This window comes from Sycon ciliatum, chromosome 10, assembly GCF_964019385.1.
Source record: "Sycon ciliatum chromosome 10, ocSycCili1.1, whole genome shotgun sequence".
NCBI lineage: Eukaryota > Metazoa > Porifera > Calcarea > Leucosolenida > Sycettidae > Sycon > Sycon ciliatum.
In genome coordinates this window covers 9,692,097-9,714,186 of record NC_088652.1, presented here as the reverse complement: position 1 = coordinate 9,714,186, position 22,090 = coordinate 9,692,097, and the positions used below count along the sequence as shown (strand labels likewise).

Genomic DNA, 22,090 nt, shown 5'->3' with positions numbered 1-22,090 from the left:
CCAGGCCTAGGGCACCTGGGTGTTTTCAAGAGCAACACTTTAACTAGAACAATCTTTGCCCTCTCTCAAATGTTGCAACACGGTCGCGTATTATATACGTTGTTTTATAAGGTGTATTGTGCGTCCTTTGTTCCTTTGGATGGACTTCTGCTGACCCAGGTGCCCTTCCCCAGACCTAGATGGTTTGGATCCAACAAATTTGGACCCATCAAATAGTCTTTTCCTGGACATTTTTTTAAGAAAATGTGTAGCCCGTCATATCGACAGAATGTGTACATTCTGATTTACATTTTCCAAGGATCTCGCAAAGCATGACAATATATTTTCTGCTGCTGCAATCACTACCCTTTCATCTGTGTGTGGAGAAAATTTGGAGTGATTTGCTTGTGTGGGACCAAAGTAATGCCTCTTCTTGTGCGGTCGGCCCAGATACAGCCGCGAAAAGAGTACTAGTACCTTAAAGGGGAAGTATACCCTAAAATCAAATTTTCACCAGTTGTAGTCTTCTGGGTGCTGAGTCGAATGGTCTTGGTCCGAGGAAGCTGCGACGCTCCCTTCCTACTTGAATCCCAATCGAACTCGCGCACTTCCACCGAAACTGGGTGACTGCGCCCTACTAGATGGGGATTTGTATGCAAAATGTCACTAAAAGCGCCATTTCGTTCTTATAAAAGCACGGATGACCGCGATTGGCCCATATGTTGTAGTCTTTTGGACGCTGAATCGACTGGTTTTGGTCCGAAAAGGCTGCGATGCAGCGTTCCTCCTTTATTCCCAATCGAACATGGTTGAACAAGCGGTCACGTGCTCCTGCGTACACCAGTCACCTGGTCACCGTGCCTGCAGGGTACAACTTACTAGCCTGTTTGACCTTTTTTGGGTGCAGTCCTGTCACTCGAGTTGAACTCGAGTTGAACCTTGGTGTGAAATTTGTCACCTGCTGGCGCGGTGACCAGGTGATTTGGGCACCCAGGAGCACGTGACCGCTTGTTCAACCATGTTCGATTGGGAATAAAGGAGGAACGCTGCATCGCAGCCTTTTCGGACCAAAACCAGTCGACTCAGCGTCCAAAAGACTACAACATATGGGCCAATCGCGGTCATCCGTGCTTTTATAAGAACGAAATGGCGCTTTTAGTGACATTTTGCATACAAATCCCCATCTAGTAGGGCGCAGTCACCCAGTTTCGGTGGAAGTGCGCGAGTTCGATTGGGATTCAAGTAGGAAGGGAGCGTCGCAGCTTCCTCGGACCAAGACCATTCGACTCAGCGCCCAGAAGACTACAACTGGTGAAAATTTGATTTTAGGGTATACTTCCCCTTTAAAGGGGAAGTGCATCGATTTTTCAAGTAGGGCTCAGATGAAAGACAATTGGATATCGGTTCCGATGGTATATTATCTCTCGCTTGCGTACGGCAAGGGAAACTTGCCATATCACTGATTTCCTGATCCCGTTTCCATGGCGACTACAGGTGATGACGCACATTCTGCTTAGCTCCGTGAGAGAGAAGGTCGATCACTGCAGAATTGTGTCATTTTCAGTTGTCTTCTTGTATTCACGAAGTGAAAGAAGTACTGTGTTCAATGCTGTTAGTGCCGTGAACTGTTTATTAGTAGTCCTATCCGTTGTGTACTGGGACGTGACACCGACAGGGGAAAGCTGGAGTGCGGAGACGTTAGCTGGCAAGCGAAAATCGTGACAAACCAAGTGCTGAAATCTTGGTTGGGACAAATCAAACGTTCAGCATTTACCTCAACCAAGGACCATGCCGTTTGCTCTTTCCACTTCCTGAAGATGGATGCGCTACCTGCTGGAGACTCTCCTATCTCTCGTAACATCTTCTGAAGCTAGGTGAGACGACGAGTAGCGGAGATTAGCGAACGAAATAATGTCGTATGTTTTGAAATTTTGCTGCTCAGGAGAGATGGCATTATAATTATGAACTTTTGTAGTCCATGTGAACTCAATCAGCCCATGAACTAACCCATGAACAAATGCTTTCCTTGCAGACGTGCATGTGTCTATCCAATCTACACGTAGAGATCATTCCATGCCCTCAGTGAATGGCCTATTTATATATTATTTGTCCATACACTTCATCTGCATGTTGTCTCTATGGAGAAGGATATTGTTCATTTCATATGAAGAAGTTCGGGCAATAGATGCTTTCCTCTGGTACAATTCTGTTGACCTGATGTTCTTTCTAGCTTCATGGGTAGCTTAGGTGAGGTACCATCACCATCATGTTTACATGAGGGTCAAACACTGCACCGTTCTTTGTTGTGACATGACGCAAGTTATTGTAAGTGCTCGCAGACTCCATACATTCCAGCAACACCTAGCATGGTTTTCCGTCAACGTTGTGGGTGAACAAATTCTTGTCCAACATATTTATACAGACATGCCAGCACACACCATGCGCGATACACACACTTGCCCTGCCCTGTCGAGTCACAGCCACGTGGGCCCGGAGGGGCAGTGGAGAGAGAATGGGAGAACGCCGCCTCATGGCGCCCGGGACACAAAAACAAGAGTTTGTCCGGCTACGTAGGGAGCAACACACATAAATACACCACACACACACACACACACACACACACACACACACACACAAAATGAGAGTTCGGGTCATCTGCCACGAGACTGACGTACGGCCGGGGAGAGCTTCGGCAGCGGTGTCTATTCCTGCCCTGGACCGAACGGAAGCAGCGGTCGCGGGACACACAGTATTCACCACAACACGGCTCCACTGTCGTTGGGGGCTGAGCCACACACTTGTGACGGGCAAGAACGCCACAGCGATCACACTGGCATGCTCCACGCTGCTCCTGCACACACACACACACACACTCTCTCTCTCTCTCTCACACACACACACACACACACACACACACGCACGCACACACGTGCGCACATACTGCAAGAAAGAAAGAGAGCATGCGTGTCAGATTCTTGCATAGGAAGTGTTTATCAGCACACACTTATACATGCACATGCAGGCACTCAACGACCAACTATGCACCATGCCGTATGTTCGTCAAACATAAGATTGCAATACCAAAGAACAACATAAACAAGATCACACACTTCGTTCTCCTCCAAGTGTGTCCTCCCCAGCCATTTCCCTAGGCGGAATGTAGCCTACGAAATGGTTTCTCTAGACTAGGAGAAGATGCTTGGTATTCGCCATCTCTCCTGAGAAATGTTCAGCAAAAATTTCAAAACATACGACATTATTTCGTTCGCTAATCTCCGCTACTCGTCGTCTCACCTGGCTTCAGAAGATGTTACGAGAGATAGGAGAGTCTCCAGCAGGCAGCGCATCCATCTTCAGGAAGTGGAAAGAGCAAACGGCATGGTCCTTGGTTGAGGTAAATGCTGAACGTTTGATTTGTCCCAACCAAGATTTCAGCACTTGGTTCGTCACGATTTTCGCTTGCCAGCTAACGTCTCCGCACTCCAGCTTTCCCCTGTCGGTGTCACGTCCCAGGACACAACGGATAGGACTACTAATAAACAGTTCACGGCACTAACAGCATTGAACACAGTACTTCTTTCACTTCGTGAATACAAGAAGACAACTGAAAATGACACAATTCTGCAGTGATCGACCTTCTCTCTCACGGAGCTAAGCAGAATGTGCGTCATCACCTGTAGTCGCCATGGAAACGGGATCAGGAAATCAGTGATATGGCAAGTTTCCCTTGCCGTACGCAAGCGAGAGATATACCATCGGAAACTTCAGAGTGGCATTTTCAAACACACGTCTCTCACAAACACCAACAACCGTTTATGGATCAACAAAATACTGATCAAAGTTCGCAATAGTCCAGAATACGGCAATTGTTACCACAATCACCATAGCAACCCCATAGCAACCCATAGTAACCCATGGCAACCCCATAGTAACAGCTTCGGTTTGCTGTGAAATAAGCTAGTATCGACTAGAGTTCACCAGCATGCAGGCAACTGCCGCTGCTAAATGCTATAAAAGACATTCTTCTGGCACTCAGAAGGTAAGCACACAGAGATAGCATACGCAAAATGAATTGAAAGCGGAATGTCTGCATACACAACGCACGTGCACACGTTAACGCCACTTCAAACAGAGGTTCGATGTTGGAAACCAGTTTCTCTATTGGCAGCTCCTTTGTACCAGTAGAAAGTGCAAACTAAATTACTTCGGACCTTCTGCAGCAGAACAAACTTGCAGAAGTGACGCTGCGAATTGAGAGCAAGGCGTTCGTCAGTGACACAGAACATTTTTGAGAGCTGCTCCTGTGCTGCCTCCTTCGAGATCCAGAGTCCACCTACAGCCGTGATCTCCGTCAAAGTATCCTTTTCCTTTTCATGTTGTTCTCTCTTGCGTGTGCTACCTGATCCTTCTCCTTCACTTGCTCCATACAGCAGTCATGAATTGTCTGCTGGCGAGCCTCGAAATTCGAACAGAATTTTGGTGCAGCGCGCCTGGATGCGTCGATCAAAGTGTCCCTCTCATCGGAGGATTTCTCCTGTAGCTACTGTGCCGTTTGGTTGTTCGTAAACATCAGTAGCCGTTCAAGCACAACAGGGTCAAACATTGGCTTTCAGCACGCTTTGAAAACTGGCTCAGGTTGGACGACGACGCATCTTTCTCCTTCGCCTCAAGCCCTTCTCCTCACTATCTACGTCCATATTTCCTCCTTGCGCAGCTATGCGCAAACCCTGGTGAACAAGAACTCAACTGTTTCTGAATGGAAACACGACGCTGAAGACGATAGGCAACGTTTCCAACGCGTACTAACAACAATTCCTTGTGAAAAAACTCTTTGCTGGAAGTGTACATGACCTGCACGTCGTAAAAATGTACGCACTATGACGTATGTAGGCTCTACTGAAAGCTGAACGTCAGAGCAGCACGCGCGATGCACTGAACTACATGCCCGTACAACGAAGCATGGTGCGTACCTGTACAGTTTTGCGCATGCACTTGGCTGATACCACGCAAGTATGCACTCAGACCTCAGCAAAATTTGACAGGTCTTGTCACGTGACTGAAGTGCCTACTCAGAGTGTAGATCTACTGTGCTAGCTGCGGTACAGTGTACAGACTCTAGCTGGTAGCCTGGCACGTCACGTGGCGGCACCAAACCTGTGCAGTGTGCTGTCTTCTTTTGCCGGGGGAGTCGGATACTTCCCCTCTCCAAGCTCGGGTCCAGTCCACATGGTCCACTGACCAGGCTGCGCGCTGTCCAGTGTCGTAGCTCTCACGACACACTTCCGCACACACTCGACGAACGGACAGTTCGAGTTGTTGCTTTCTTCTTGTTGCGATAAGTCTGTCGAACGCTCGCTCGTGTTTGGGAGCAAGTGGGAAGTCGACTGGTTTCGCCTTGGATCGGCTGATAGTGGCGAATTGGGATTGTTACGCCGCCAAGTGCGGCGAGCCGCCCGATGCACTCCAGAACATCAACGTGATAGCGTTCTTTCGAAGCTAAGCGTCAACGGAGTGGTGCGCTATGCGGCTATCGACGCCGGTTACCGTTCTGCTCGCTTGGGCAGCTAGCTACGCTTTGGTATGCCGTGGTGATGCCGAACATGCCAGTCCGGAGAGTGGCGCGGTCCGGCGACACAGGAGCGCTCAGTCCGCAGCGTCGAGCGGCCGGGAGTCGGCGGCATCGTCACACCGCTATCTGGATAGCTGGGCGGTGGAAATCGACGGCGGAGAGATGCGGGCTCGCTCCGTCGCGTGGGACCATGGCTTTGACATGGTGGAAAAAGTAAGCTGTGCGGTACACGATCACCTTTTCCGCAGAACGATTTTCTTTCTTGTTTGACCTACATTGTGTGTATACGTAACAGGAAAAGCGGGGAATTTTTTTGTAAACTGATGTGACATTCTTTGACATCTACGGAAATACTAGAAATTGCCTAGTCATACTGCGGGTGTCATTACATTTCAGGTACGAGTATGAACTCAAAACTGACGCTGGGACATCATCACAGAGGAGGACAATGCAATGTATCTCTGCTAAGTACTAGTAGTAGTACCCAACAACCTAGAAACTAAAGTCTGTTGACGAGTTCTACCGCATGCTATGTTATAATGCTGGGGACATGTGGAACAGCCCTGGACAGCTCACTGTATGGCGCACAAAGACCCCATACTGTTACACGCACATGGCTATGCTGATGCACCTGATGCTGATGCACCTGATGCGTGAACCTTTTTTCCGAATTCCACTCATACAATCATGTACTTTCATTGCTTGCTTTTCTGAAGAGCATGCGATAAAAGCGATTATGGAATTTTTTTGGTGTGATATAGTTCATTGGTTTGAGGGAAAGAGACAAGCGGCAAAAATCTGAAGAAAGAAATGACTGTCACCACCAGGACTCGAACCAGGGACCTTCGCTTGAGGCCAGAGATGCTCCAACCACTGAGCTATGGTGTAGCTGTCATCCCAGCAGAGACCGTTCAACATTTTCTTCAGACTTTGAAAATCACACTTCCTGTGAATCCACACAGGCGGGTGGGACGTAGCCCTCACTGCAAACCACACACTTCACGTACAAATTAGCACGTGGGGAGCCCCAAGTCATAATTTATTTTATGTGACATAATTATGACCAACGCATATGGCCGATTGGTTTGCAGGCCTGCCTGCGAATCATGAGGTCCCAGTTCGAGACCCGCGCTGGTAGCAGGGAGCATGTAAAGACTGTTTACGTGTGGTGAACTGCGCAGACGCTCACCGTCAACTGGGTACTCACAGTGAGGATAACACGGATGCAGTTTACAGGGTTATCTGCCTCAAGAAATGTCAACAAGTCCCCCCCCCCCCCCGTGACTTAGAAGGATGTGTACTTATCTGTATGGATGAAATGAAGGACGAAATGTAACGTAATGGCTAACTTTCTATACTATCTATATATATATTTTTTTTTTGTTTATTTGTGTGTGTGTGTGTGTGTGTGTGTGTGTGTGTGTGTGTTCATCATTTAGTCCGACTGGCTAGGCAACGTATATCACTTTCAGTTGCGCGATTCCAGCAGGCGACACCGGCGGAACATCAATGCCAGGGCTATTGCGCAGCTAAGAAGCATGGCACCTCTACACGGCCATACACACCGGCTAAATTCTGACTCAAGAGTAAGTCTCTCCTTCTCTCATTTCCTCTCTCTCTCTCTCTCTCTCTCTCTCTCTCTCTCTCTCTCTCTCTCTCTCTCTCTCTCTCTCTCTCTCTCTCTCTCTCTCCCTTCGTTCAATGCCGAAGGTTCTGTTTGGAATGGATTTAAATCAGCTGCTTTAGCTCAGCTTTGGTGTGTTGGTTCATATCTGTTTACTGGCAGTTCCCGGTTCACCCTTTTTCTTAAAAAATAAATTGACGAACCTTCGGGTTGTCCTACGTTTGAAGAAGCGAAGATTTTATGAGCATATTTGTTGGATAGGAGGTTCACCACATAAACAATGTCAACTGTAGGCGTTGCGCCGGACTCGATGTTGCTCGCACATCGGTTCCGTTTACTCATTTGCGCACCTAAGCCAAGTCAGTTCCCTCCACCCACTAGACCGGAAACACACTATCGTAACGCTCCCATCACTGCATCACTGATCATTGCATCGCTGATCAATGCACTACGCTCAATGGCCTCATCTTGGTTGAGGACTCTTCCTGGTTAGCGTTAACGTGTTCTACCGTCAAGCAAAGCTCTAGGGTGTTTTCCACAGGCAGAACACTGATTTAGACGCTTTTCGCCAATTTAAAAATGCTTTGAGCCGACTTGACAATGACTCGAGCCGATTAAAAAAAAAAGAAGCTTTGAGCCGAGTCACTCACTGAGCTTCATTGCAATTGGCTCAACCAGTCACTTTGAGCTCTGTTGTTGGGACCTAAGACGGTTGTAACACAGATGGTGAGCGAAGGAAGAAAAATTGTAACGTGGAAATTGTGGGCACAAGATTGTGCACGCCTGACTGTTCTATATCTGGTTCAGTTGTTGGACTCGATCGCATAACTTGTGCCCACAATTTCCATGTTACACTGGTTACAATAGCTAGCTGTGCAGAGATTGAATGTGTACAATAGCTAGCTGTGCAGAGATTGAATGCAAATATGTGCTGTTGTGCTGTCTGCAGGTACGCTGGGCAGAGCAGCAGCACGTGCAGTCGCGCACTAAGAGATCCGTTGTGGAGCTGCCCAGCGATCCGATGTTCAACAAGCAGTGGTACTTGGTAAGGACCTGCTGGCCGTCACTGTGTTGTTGCTGATTTTATTGTCTGGTTGCAAAATCCACGCACTGCATGTGAGTGTTGACGTAGGTTAGCGGGGACTGGTAGCATCTAGGGAGACAAGACAGGTGTATGCTGGGCAAGCCGCTATGATTGTCACGACATGTCTAACGGCTCTCCTGTTGATACATTTGAATTGCAGTGGATTTCCATGCACATGTGTACAACACCCTGAATAGTACCATGCCGGGTATTTTTATTTTTTTATTTTTACAAAGACCACTTAAATGCCAAACATGAGATGCAGCTAGGGGAAGCACGCGCAACCTGAATCGTGGCAGTGGTGGTGAGGTTTAGGGAGCTCTGCTGACCTAGGGTCTCGACTTCATGGCCACCTATACTGTGCTACTAGACAAATCGCTAATTTTGAGGGCCTGCGCTGCTACATTCTTTGTGCACACTGGAACACACACACACCTCTCTACTCTGTTATCGGCCTCCTTAAGAGTTGTGTTCATCACTGTTGAGACTTCAATGTAGAAATGAACTGGTATACACCTGTATTGTCTCTTATCCGGACGCTTTAAAAAAAAAGAGAGTGTGTGCATGCCATTAAAAGAAATCCTAAATCAAAGCACTTTTACCATAGCAACTGAAGCTGAAGATGGCCGGTAAAGAGGCGTGCCTGTACTCTCTCTTTTTTTTAAACTCTCGCCAGTGCCAACCTGTGTAATCCAAACATTTTCTATCAGTGGCTAACTCTATTTTATCCTGTACATGTGCAATACATCGTGCCAAATAAATCTGATACGATACATGGTAGATGAGTTATCCTGACCTCCTTTCGAATTTACTAGGAGTGGGAAACAGTTCTAGCGTTGACTATACTATTACTAGCACAACTAGTACTACTGTGTCCGGCAGAACCGCATACGATGCGCAGAGAAGCAAACCAGAAATGGTAGCATCAGAACACATCAAAAACATTTCGTGAAAACTAGAGGCAAAGTATCTTTATTGCATGTTACATGGACGAAGTGAAAAGAAAGAACAATGAGGGAGTGGGATTTCGCGACGGTTCTGTACTACAAGTAATTGAAGTACCACACAGGGAAGAGCTCTTGACAGTCAATCTTTCAGGGACTTGACAATCTCCGTCATAAATTTCATGCTCGTCAGCTGCAAAGATTGCAGATGAGCACTGCTTTGCTCCTGCATTTGCTTCAGAAGATGAGCATCTGTTTTCTGAGAATCCTTCGCAAACGTCAGCCGTCTCTCCTCCAGTGCTTCCTCATTCCTCTTTCGCTGTTCCTCAATCTCCGGTTCCACTTTCCTCCTCTCGGGATCTCGCTTATTCTCATGCTCCATCCACTGTTGCTGCATCTTCTCATCATGCTCCAACTGTGCAGCCTGCATGTCCTTCTGCATCCTTTCCAGCGATGGCAGGATTTCTGCACTAGCTTGACCTCGACCAGCTCTTGGCCTCTTGCTAGGCAAGATTGCAGTTTGAGATGAAACTGGCGTGGCAGTTGCACCACTCACCGACTCAGCAGTCCTTGCCGACACAGCGTCTTCCACACTGCTCTCATCGCCAGAAGAAGTCGGCAGAAGACCCGTCTCATCAACATCACCACTCAGCTGCATCGTTCGTCCACGGCGTGCCGATGTCACCAATGCAGGCAACACAGCAGACTTTGCTGGTTGGGGTGCAGGAGGCTGTGTGCTAGTGGCACAAGCGCTGGCAGCATTCGAGGCAGCAGTTGCTGTAGCTAATGGGCGCGTGGGGGTTGTGGGGATCGGTATGTGTTCCCCCGGCAAGGTGATCAGTGGACGTGTCAATGGAAATTGTGAGGCTGTCTTGGCATTCACCTGGACCCCACTGCGGGTTCTGGAAAAATAGGCGATGGTACAGCTGAAAATTGGGCCATGCAGCAGTTGCCGCTTGAATATCGTAATTGCTTGCATCAAGACTTGTCCCTGGAATGAGGCACAACAAATGCATATGAGATGGAATCAAAGGGCAAGTACGGCTTATTATCCCTATAATATTGCATCCTGAATTGGGACAAATCACAATATCTATTTTCCAATTTGGTGTACGACGTTGTGCAAGCATAATGTAGGACGAACAATTCAGTAACATAGGATGATGTACATACACGCCAGGGGCGGATCCAGAGATCTCTACAGGGGGGTCCCGGTTGAACCAAAATTGAACAGCCAAAATATTATGGAATCAGATGTGCGGTTGACACTTTAAAAACGACAATCCGATTGTGTTAGTGGAATCGCATGCTTTTAAAACACACTACGGACATAATAATTATTATTATATTTTCCATCATTGACCACACCACAACTGCGCTCTCCAGCCGGCCTCGACACGTTGCCACAGCACACCACCATCGCTGGAGACTGAGTCGGAGCGCAGTTGTGGTGTGGTGGACGATGGAAAACCTGTATAGGGCCAAATGCTGCTGCTTACCCTACATTGTATATTATTTAGTACGGACACATGAGGGTTGGTATATTTTATTTTACTTCGCCAGAATGAACAGGCATTGCTGCCTTCTTGCCTGGACAATGGGGTTGGCCAAGCTCTCACAAAAAAGACGAAGAACATGTACATGTATGCAATCGACAGGCACACAGGTTCAGTGAGGGCTTGAAGACCCTTTCAACTTCTTGTAAAGATCGAATATGCAAGCCATGGGTACGTTGAGAGCCAGGAATGCCGAAATGACAACTAAGTTACTTTCTTCACTAGTTTGAGGGAAAGAGACAAACGGGAAAAGTCTGAAGAAAAAATTGACTGTCACCACCAGGACTCGAACCAGGGACCCTCGCTTGTAGCTAGCGATGCTCTAACCACTGAGCTATGGTGTAGTCGTCATCCCAGCAGAGACTGTTCAACATTTTCTTCAGACTTCGTAACTCACACTTCCTGTGAATCATCCACAATTCTTTTCCCGTAAGTTACTTTCCCTGTCCATTTGTACTTTCGGAAATTTTTGGCATTTTTACGATGCGAAATGCTCTATACTATTGACTATAGTCACAGGACAAGAGCATCGTCTTCACTTCAGTGACAGAAACAACAACAGCGAAACAGTGTCAACAATTGTACAATCCTTCCAATGTCATCTAAAACACATCGCTGGCGCAGCACTCCGTTCCTGCGGAGGAACAACTAGTCACTACTGCATGCTGCAGCAGGTAGAGATTACTGACTTTACTTGGACGTCGGAGCCCTCATCTTCTGAAGAGCTTGAACTCTACGTGTACGGTTCGAAGTTCGTTGAAGAGTATCAGTACTCGGAACATCCTTTCTCTTCTGCAAAAAAACTTGTCAAAGGAATACTGACCACACCACACGCATCCTGAGCAGCAGTGAATGACAGCGGCAATGGAGGTAAGTTTGGATCGTTTCGAAAGATCAAAAAGGAAACAACCACCCAATATTGTCTACAGTGTCCGTTTGTAAATCACGGACGTGAACACCATACCAGTACAGACTACTATCTGTACAGTATCGATCTACCGCACGCGCAGGCAGTGCACTGACTGACAGTCTGTGCTCCTTGACTCAGTGACTGCACTGACTGTGATCGGACGGACGTCCTTTTGTGCACACATGATATTTTTCGATATTTCTCAGCCGCACACTTTGCAAAATTTAGGGGGTTCCATGGAACCCCCGGAAACCCCCCTGGATCCGCCACTGCACGCCAGCAATAAATCACTTGCTTTCCTATGCCGTGATTTTGTGAATTTCCCATGACACCTCCTGCTGTAGTTTGTTTTCAAGGGCCCGCGAGCCCGAGCAGACGTGACTTTGTTCCGTCGTGTGAAAGGCCTATAACATTAAAACGAATACAGTAAAACCTGGTGTAAGCGACCTCTGAGTATAGCGACCACCTGCTGTTAACGACCGTTTTTCCATGCACCGACAGTTCTACACAGACACTGTGGGACCTGGTTCTAAAGACCACCTGGCTTAAACGACCGCTTTTGCTTGCACCGCAGGGTGGTCGCGTAAACCAGGTTTACTGTACTTGCACTTGCTAATAGCAGAGCTTTGTCCAACCCCGACATTAACAGACTTACTGGTATTGTAATTATAATTGGAATCCACTTGGCGATTCGTTTATCTGATACTGCCCTGAGCAGTTGGAGAGCTGCTTTGATGAAGTCAGTGTCTGTTAGTGTGTGCTTGCAACACATGATGTGTATCAGTGTGGGGTAGTGATGGTGGTGATGAGGGTGGGCGGGTTGGGTGGGGGGTAGGGGAGGAGGCATGATGTTTTTGGGGGGGGGGGGGGGTAGTGGTGTTTAGAAAGTACTGTTGTATCATTTGTAAGTACAGTTGGGATATGTCATAGAGGAAGGGGTATGGCTATTGGGTAGCTCCCAGTACATTGTGTGTGATCTGATGAGACCAGATATTGACAGCGATCAAAATTAATACCGGTCTAAGTATAAGTATGTGTTTGTGTGTGTTCGTGTGTGTGTCTGTCTGTGTGAGCACGTCTATCTGTGTCTGTGTGTCTGTGTCTGTCTGTGTGGGTGCATCTGTCTGTGTGTTATTGCTATTGTGAATGTTCATGTGCATATCACCACACACCATGTTGGTATTGGTCATGCTCATCTCAGCACAACACAGGACAGACTCGCAGTCCTGCGGGATTCGACCATGACGTTCTGCCGGTGTGGAATCAAGGGTTCACCGGGCGTGGCGTCACCATGACGATTGTGGATGATGGTACGGCGCTATGTGCATTCCTCTCGGTTCTATCATCCCCATGACATTAACTTTTGGGCACACACAACCTGGCACGGTTAAGAATGATTACAGGCTACAGACTGCACGTCGGATTTGTATTGATCTTGACAGCAGAGTTGTGTGATTGCTTTGCTGCTTGCTGTCAAGTCCCCTCTGCCTGAAGCCAATAACACATTCTCCCGGCATGGCATTCAGAATCTCTGGATAGTTTGTTACATGTACAGGTACTGTACAGGCAGAACATTTCGTCAGCCAATAATTTCGTTCCACTGGAAAGGGAGTTCGTCCGGTAGAAAATTTAGTCCATGGATCATAAAACTGTATTGAAAAGCTGGACAAATCGACATTAGTCCAACATTTAACTTAGGGGTCGTCCACAAATATCGATGTTTTTTTAGAGAAGATATTCGTTCGTTTGGCGGGGAGGGGGTTTGGGCCCTGTTCGTCTCGTCTTTGCAGAAAAAAATATCGACTCTATCTATGGACGGGCGCTGTTCGAACATGTAGTTTATGACCTACACAAAGTGAAAGTCAACCTCGTGAGCATAGCCATGGCAAGGCTGTGCGACCGTGGCAACATAAACCTAGGTGAAACCGTGTATGGTGAAATTAGAGTGGCAGCTGGTCACGTTTCATGAGGAAATTGAACTTCATTAAAAAATATCGATCCCTTGCATAAACATGTGTATGTTCGTTTTGAGGGGGAGGGAGGGGGTCTGGGGAGAAATGAACAAATATCGTCTTGAAAAAAACATCGATATTTACGGACGGCCCCTTAGTCACAAACCTCCTTTGACGAAAAAACGATTATAAATTCTAGCTGAACATTTCTGATCATACAGTACAGAAGATAATACATCAATCAGCATACTTTTTTTGTTTTCTCCTCCGATAAATGGTTCTATCTTCTGTGCTTGATGTATGTATTCTCTACCCTGCCTCCTGGTCTTCATTGCAGGAGTCGAGCGCACCCACCCGGACCTTGTCGACAACTATGTAAGATCAGTGATGGTCTTTTGTGGAGTGCAAAAACCACATTCTTTTCGGACACGTAAATTAAATGAGTAGAGAAGGCATTCGATTTATCTCCCACTGCCTTTCCTGCTGCAGGGTGTCGTGCAAAGGAACCTTCTGTGGTTCATTTTCCTCACAACTGTAGCAGTGCTTGGGTGTATTGTACCATGTCCATGGTGCAATGTGGTGACCAGGACAATGGCTGGTTGTGTTAGCAGTGTGCCGATGGGTAATCAAGACATCCAGGTGCCTGTGCAGCACATCACGGGAGCCATTCCCTGGCGGGACGGATTTTTCAAAGGCATATTATGTGTTGTGCTTTGCGAGTCCAATCACCCCTACGCGCCATTGTGGCTCATCCGTACCGTCCGCTTTTCGACATCGTATCGATCTTTCGAATTATCCTGGAGCATGTACCGCATTTTCCGGAATGTAAGCTGCAGTGGAGTATAAGCCGCACTCCCCATTTTTTTTGCCATGAAATACTAACATCTAACCTATATTATCACCGTTAATTTGATCATCTGAGTATAAGCCCAACCCTGTTTTTTGGGTGAATTTTGAGTTTTCCAAGTGCGGCTTATACTTATACCGGTTTTTTTTCTCCGATTTCGGTATTTTTCTGCAGTCCAAGCACCTGAGTCATGACTTCAACAACGGCGATGAAGACCCGTCGCCGCGTTACGATGGTGCAGGCACAAACAAACACGGTACCCGCTGTGCTGGTGTGGCCGCAGCGGCTAGGAACAATATCTGTGGTACGGGAGTGGCGTATGGTTCCAAGATCGGCGGTGTGCGATTGCTGGATGGACGAGTGACGGATCTGCTCGATTCGAATGCCATCAGCCTGCGGCCACAGGTATCAGTCGATGTGCTGTCTTGGTTTGTAGTGGTGGTTCTGGTGGTGATGGAGTGGGGTGGGAGTGGTGGTGGTGGTGGTGGTGGTGGAGTTGGTATGTGTGTGTGTGTGTGTGTGTGTGTGTGTGTTGGGGGGGGGGGGGGGGGTGGTGAAGGTGATTTTGGTGGAGCTGCTGCTGAGTACTGGGTCCTCTGTGACTATGTGTGCATGGTGAAAGGGGGTGGGGGGTGAATACACTTGCACATATGCATTTGCATGTCTGTGTGTGTGTGTGTGGTGGGGGGGGGGGGGGGGGTGGGCATGTTTGTTTGTTTGTGCACTTATCTGACGCAAATTTACGCTTGATAACTGCTCTTCTTGTATGCTATTTGAGAGTCCCTGCAATCAGCGCTTGACCTCCTCAGGCAACAGTGTCTGCATAATGGTTCAACTATTCAGTGACCTGGTTAGGAAATGAGTCCTGTCAGTTTTGACCATAATTATTATTTCTATGTACTCGTACATTATTGACCATAAAGTTGACAGAATATTTCTGCTCAGTATGACACTTGTGTACTGCTGTTCACGTTTAACCCTCACAGCATATTGATATCTACAGCAACAGCTGGGGTCCCACCGACAACGGTATGACGGTCGGTGGTCCCGGTAGAGTTACTCGCCGTACACTCTCCGCCAACATCCTCAAGGTAAGGGAAACTCCGCCTTTCCAGTATTGTATTTTGTAGTTGTACTAAGTCTTGTACTCGTGACGAGGAAAACATGGATGCAATGAATGGGATTTTCGGTCTTTGACCACTTGCTGGTGAGCTGATCTACTCACCTCCCACCGCTTTAGGAGCTGCATCCATGCCTTGATCGTTGAAGGGTGGTGGCGTTCCTACGGATGCGGGAAGCCCGGCTTCCAGCCGAGTCTCACGCGCACCGTGAATTTTTTAAAGTCTTGTACCAGGGGCGTAGCTGGTCCCCCTTTTTGGGGGGGGGGGGGGGAGTGCACGACCCCCTATGTGTAGAATGGCTGGTGCATGTCAACCATGGTCATTATGTGCATGTTGAACCTAGGTCGAAATGTTTAGGGGGTACATGTGCCTCCCATGCCCCATGTGGGCTACACGTCTGTATACTGTTTTTTCTCTCCAAAGTGATTACCAACCACTAATAAGAGTGTAGAAGTGCACAGGTATTTCCAGTTCAGCTGAGTTCTTGATTCGCGTCCACCGTCCCCTCGTACACCACCTATCTGTCGCTTGGCATGCTGGGCGGGTAAACATGGGGACGTGAAAGCAAAAGAATGAACGCATGTACATGTATATGAAGGCAGACTATAGTCAGTGGGAAGCGTCCTCGGGGTCATAGCAAACTGTTTTCGTCAGGGCGAGCCATGTGGCAAGAACAGCAGCTGTTACTGGACGTAATGTCATTTAAGAAACTTCAATAACGGTGCTACAGTGAAACCTGTCTAAGACGACCGCTCAAGGGACCTTCAAAATGTGGTCTCTGTTACCAGGTGGTCTCCTTATCAAGGGTCATTTGACTGGAAATAGCATCCCTTCGTCCTGGTTTCAGTGGTCTTCCAGGACAGGTGGTCACCTTGACAGGCTTTACTGTATATGATGGTGTATTTACAGCACGGTCAGTGGACCGAGCATGTACTGGGATTCCTAGGACGTCTCATGGCATCATGTCTACCCGTGTCGTACGCATTTCCTTAGTTGAATTTGCAAGTACACACGTGCTATTCGCCCAATTGCATGGAAGCACATGTGAGAATGAGTAATGCGAATGCGGGAAGGAGAGATCGTTGCATTGTTGAACAGCCGAATGGAACCGTTCACAGCTTTATTGCGGGAAGGAGAGATAATCTTTTCTTTCTTGTCCTCTGTTTCCACCACCACCACCACCACAGGGAAGGGATGGCCTGGGTTCCATTTTCATGTGGGCGTCGGGAGTGGGCGGCTTCCACGGGGACAGCTGTGCCTACGACGGCTTCATCAACAGCATCTACACCATCGCCATCAGCGCGGGTACGGACGGAGCGCATGCGCCGTGGTACGCCGAGCCTTGTGCCGCCGTGACAGCCACCGGGCTCAGCAGCGGTAACCCGCTCAGCAAGAAAGTGGTAAGTCGAATGTATTTTGATTGATATTATATTTTCAAAGATTTGCCGGAGGCAAATTGATGCCTATCAAAGGGAGTCTCTTGGGGAAAGGAAGTGAAGGTGGCTGTTATGAGAGAGGGAGGATGTAATGACATCACACTCCTGTTAGTACCAACCACCGCTAATTGTCTCTATCTACATGTGCTAGAGCACCAGAAAAAATGTAACGTTCGCACGTCCGCGTTACAACCGGCTATAAAATTGCGTTGAGAAACACAACCAGCTTGGGGAGTTTCACCACCATGCCTGTAATACCAGGGTGGCAGGTGCAGCAGCAGTACAACTATCAATTTTCTGAATTCCCACTCCTGAGTCCCCACTCCTGAATCCCCCCCCCCCCCTTCCTGAATCCCCACTCCTCTGATGTATGTATGTATGTACTTTGAAGTATGCTATTCCGCATGTGACCACTATAGTAAGAATAGTTCTGTATTGAAGTGCAATACCCTTCAATTCCCTATTCTCCTTGTTTACTCTCTACATTCACATTCCCGTCATTGGACACATTTGCCAGTTTGAGGCTCGAATTCGAATAGACACAAATTACAGCTGTGTCAAATTAACTGTCAATCCTGTTGCACATTTTGTTTTGCATTGTTGCCAAGGGAATCCATATTGTTTGTGGTATTCGTTGGAGACTGTTTTTTCCTTCTCTACTCCACTGTCCAACTATTGAAAAAACTTGTATTTTACTCATTAGTCGCTTCATCGACTTGTTGTATGCAATACTATACTTCTATGTGGGTATTTTTGTTGTGATACCTCCTCTTTCCCCCCCCCCCCCCCTCCACCGGAACTAACTGAAATGCGCTGAATGATGATTATCGGAAATTTCGGTACTCTTAGTGGGCCAGTGAGTCCCAGTGGGCCAGTTGATCAATGGGCCATGGGGGAATTTAATCCCAACAAATTCTGCACTGTGTGCTCACTGTGTACTCACTATGTGGCTTTCAGGTAAGCACTGACTTGCATCAGTCCTGCACTGACCAGTTCTCTGGAACGTCAGCAGCTACACCCATGATGGCTGGTGTTGTCGCTCTCATACTGCAGGCAAGGTAAGGTGATACAGACCGCAAATATATTTCATTTTTTGCAATGTACTAGTAGCTGTACAGTAGCTGAGCTGCATCTGCTCCTTGACCCTGGGGTGGTGGCGTTACTACTGATGCGGAAAACGAATGCGGAGTCTCACGCGAACCGTGAATATTTTTTCTTTTTTGTACAGTACCTATTGGTGTCACGACGAAGCACAGGCCGTGTTGCTAAAGCCGAAACCCCTGCAAACAGTGCTCAATACCACGAGGGCAGAGCCGAAAGAGCGATTGAACCACATACTTCAGCCTGGTCCCAGTGCTTGCTCGTGTTGCCAGGACAAGATATTTACTTTGCACTTTTCCTGACTTCGATTATTGTTTCTCTTGTTTGCTCCTGAGCGTTGTAATATTACTGATGACATGACGAGAACTTTTTTTTAAATATTTGGGCAATTGTTAATTGCACTGTCAAATCGAAATGCGAATCGTCTCTCTCTCTCTCTCTCTCTCTCTCTCTCTCTCTCTCTTTCTCTTTCTGCCTTGTTGTTGTCCCCCTAGACCTCATCTGACATGGCGTGATGTTCAGCACATCATTGTACTGACGTCACGACCCAACATTCTACACGGCAGTTCCTCGAATGCACATGCTGAACAAGGTAGGTGAAGGTGAAAATGTACAAGCTGTTAGAAGGTTTTAGCATTAGCGTAATTGTGTTATCAGGTATGTTGGCGTATGTTGTGGGCCAATCATCCTTGATCACGATTCAATAGTGCACTGAAGAAAGGGCATCGCTCACTGGATTGAAGTGTTCTTGTGGAAATGCATGTTGTCAGGATCTCCTTCTCCTGCGCATGCATATGGTTTTATGTTCCGTACGTTCCCGGTTATAAGTTGGACCTGATTAGTAGTCGCAAACTCATTCTCAGGCTTGAGCCGTATTGTTTCAATATGCTCATGTAAGTAGGATGTCACCTTCTTTACCTGAGAAGTTTACTGTTTGAAAAAGTGAGACTTTTATTTGGAGCAGTAGGGCAGGTGCATGCGTATGCTCATGCGTATGCAGTACGGGACATCTGTGGTGTTGGATCAGTAACACGTGTGACCAGCATGAAGATACCGAATTTTTGACGCTATTCGATCAAAGACTGCCCCTAGCAGATTCGGATAGGAAATTTCAAATTCCAAGCTTCAAAGTGGCACTGGACACGCGGCATGAAATTGCCAATACAAGTCAGATGGCAGGAAAGTTGCATGTTAGCACTGCTGGGGGGGGCAATCCCACTTGAATGAGGAGTGTCCGGGGAGATCTATGGCATCTTTGATAGCTCTGCAAAAACACGACTTTTTTGTTTCGAAATACATCACTGGTAGATGGAGAATAGTGGATTGTTTGTTCGTCCTTGAATTGGGATTCTTGAATTGGGATTCTTGAATTGGGATTCGAGCTAATAATTGGTCGTGGAAATCATGCATTGCTGCATCACTGAAATACAGTAATTTAGTTCTCTGCTCCTGGCTTTCTTTCTTCTCCTTCCCCAGAATGGGTCACTAACGCTTGTGGTCGTCGTGTCAACCCCTGGTTTGGCTATGGTGTGATCAACGCCACTGCCATGCTGGAGCTGGCCAAGCGATGGCTGACGGTTCTGCCACTGCATAGCTGTTACACAAAGGCGTACAACAAGCACAGGTACCGTAGAACTCCCCTCGGATGCAACATACTGTGGGTTGTATGACTACTGGAAGCAGTTTTTAGTCCGGTAGTATCACCGCCTTTCACACAATTTTGCAAAGAGCTATTTTGTAACCTGCATCATGATTGATGTGGGAGATAGTCAGATAGGACAAGCGGATTCGGATCGCTGGTTATGAATGTATGCTTTTGTTGTTCAAACTTGAAGCTATGATGGCACTATAAGTTCTTGCAGAACTGAGACAACTAATTGCGAAGCAGGGAACTACAACTATGTACGAGAGAAATTGAATATGGTATCGTACTGGAGCACTTTGAACTTGAGTGCGGTTAGGGCCGCGTCACTGCCGGCTTCATACCAGCAATAATGAGTATCACAGCGCATGGCAAGACAAACCTTCGCTCTACCGATGTGGAAATGCGCTCGAAATTACACCAGTTATTTGCTTTTGAGAATTTGACTGCCAAACTGATACAAGAATCAATGAAATTGGGAGCACAATAGCTTGTGTGAGACAGCAAGGGTGTGGAAAGCACCCGGAATCACTGGGACACAGTACGTACCAGGCGCGTGCCCCGTATGGGTTCCTGGGTGCCCGGAACCCCCCATTTTTCGCTCAAAATGCAGGATTTTGCTTCATTTTTTGAAAAATTTCCCGGGGACACCCCCGCAACCCCCCCCCCCTTGAAGGGCACCGGCGCACGCGCCTGCGTACTGTTTCTCATCCTGCATTTTTATTTGTTCATATGCTTTGTTTATGCAAGGAGCATTGTGTGTGCTGACGGGTCTGGGTCTACGGTGTATAGTGCGACTCTAAATTTGATACATCATTTTATGGTTTACCTGTTTCAGACCAATCAGCATGGACGGCATAAAGATTCAGATCACGACTGAAGGTTGCCGTGGCAAAGCGGGCGAGGTCACCGTCCTGGAGCAGGTGCAGCTGGTGCTCAGCATGAAGTCCAACTATCGCGGCGCCATCATCGGTTATCTCACCTCACCGCAAGGCACACGAGTACAGGTAGGCTGAGACAGTATGTTGTATTTGCCTGCTATTTGGCATGCGTGATGTGATTACGAGAGCCAGAATTGGCCCATACACTACTCTCCCACTTCAACTAATATGTGTGGCCGATGGATAGCTCTGCTGCCAGTCTGTGATATCGCAGAATACATTTTAAATGTGTCACAAGAACTTGAAGTTGATGGCGACGGTATTTCAGGCATGGTGTGCAGACGTTCTATTTTTTTGGCTGTGTTCTTTTTTGCTCATCTTGTTGCTGCGATGACCAGATCGTGTTCCGCCGTCACGTGGATCACTCCAGCGCCGGTCTGCACAAGTGGCCGTTCACCAGCACGTTCACGTGGGGAGAGGACCCGCGCGGCACCTGGACCTTGGAGCTGCGCACAACGAAGCAGAACGCCCGCAGCGTCCTGGAGCGAGCACAACTGGTCCTGCACGGAACGTCCGGTGTTCACGCACACTACGCTAAGTTGGCAAAGAGCGACGGCGGTATGACGTGTAGTCAGGCAAGCGGCAAGGTCGGGGGAAGTCCCGTTGACTCTAAATAATCCCCGCAGCACACCCACTCCTCTGGCAGCAGTGATTTCTTTTAACTCCAATGCAAAATGTGATATGACATTCTTCTTCTTTGGGTGGTGTGAGAATGTTATGCTGCGCATCACGTTACTCCACTCCCGCCTGCAATATTCCTAAGGGTGTGCAGACTCCACTGTGGCCACTTTATGTTTCACACAATTATACACCAAATTCTATGGAAGACTTTGTAGCCGAGAGACTGCTTTTGGGTAGTGGTGTATGACTGTGTGAAACGGCCTGCAATCTGCCTTGCGTATTAGCCCACTTTCCCTGTGCACTCTGCATGTAAATTATGCTGGACTTCTCACACTGTGTGCACACATCCTTGCCGATTCTAGCGACACGTCTTACACATTCTCAGTATTGCATTCTCTGCTTTTTCTGCCAATTTACTTACTGACACATAATACTTCTAATATCATGTCATTATCTACAAGTAAGCAATTCACACTATCAGAAAGTATTCAACATGGCGTCATCTATTCATTCCAGCATACTTGTACAAGATAATATGATCATGTTCAGCCAGCTCTATTCATCTCCCGCAGTTTGTTGCATTCCTTGGAGTTTTCACTAGCGCCAGGTTTGAAAAGGTGGTTGCCAGGGGCATTGTTTGGTATGAAGGGCGAATGTTGCTGTGAGGCTCGTGTATGTATGTGCATGCGTGTGTGTGTGTGTGTGTGTGTGTGTGTGTGTGTGTGTGTGTGTGTGTGTGTGTGTGTGTGTGTGTGTGCGGGGG

General features: G+C 47.6%; 1 protein-coding gene across 1 annotated transcript; it reads left to right on the top strand.

Annotated features, from left to right (window-relative positions):
* Positions 1-5,234: 5,234 nt before the first annotated feature.
* LOC135826361 (furin-like) lies at positions 5,235-21,970 on the top strand. The gene is made up of 13 exons (XM_065338973.1): positions 5,235-5,761; positions 6,988-7,134; positions 8,122-8,217; positions 12,868-12,976; positions 13,956-13,993; positions 14,640-14,870; positions 15,452-15,556; positions 16,774-16,986; positions 17,980-18,080; positions 18,618-18,715; positions 19,600-19,747; positions 20,604-20,772; positions 21,045-21,970. The coding sequence occupies exons 1-13, from the start codon at positions 5,501-5,503 to the stop codon at positions 21,321-21,323; spliced, it is 1,995 nt and encodes a 664-aa protein (XP_065195045.1). The 5' UTR covers positions 5,235-5,500; the 3' UTR covers positions 21,324-21,970.
* The last annotated feature ends 120 nt before the right edge of the window (positions 21,971-22,090 follow it).

Excerpts from the sequence above, each read along its gene's own strand:
- LOC135826361 (XM_065338973.1), top strand. The coding sequence starts at position 5,501 with ATGCGGCTATCGACGCCGGTTACCGTTCTGCTCGCTTGGGCAGCTAGC. Across the intron at positions 18,081-18,617 it reads GCTCTCATACTGCAGGCAAG|ACCTCATCTGACATGGCGTG; the intron begins GTAAGGTGATAC and ends TTGTCCCCCTAG. Across the intron at positions 19,748-20,603 it reads AAGGCGTACAACAAGCACAG|ACCAATCAGCATGGACGGCA; the intron begins GTACCGTAGAAC and ends TACCTGTTTCAG.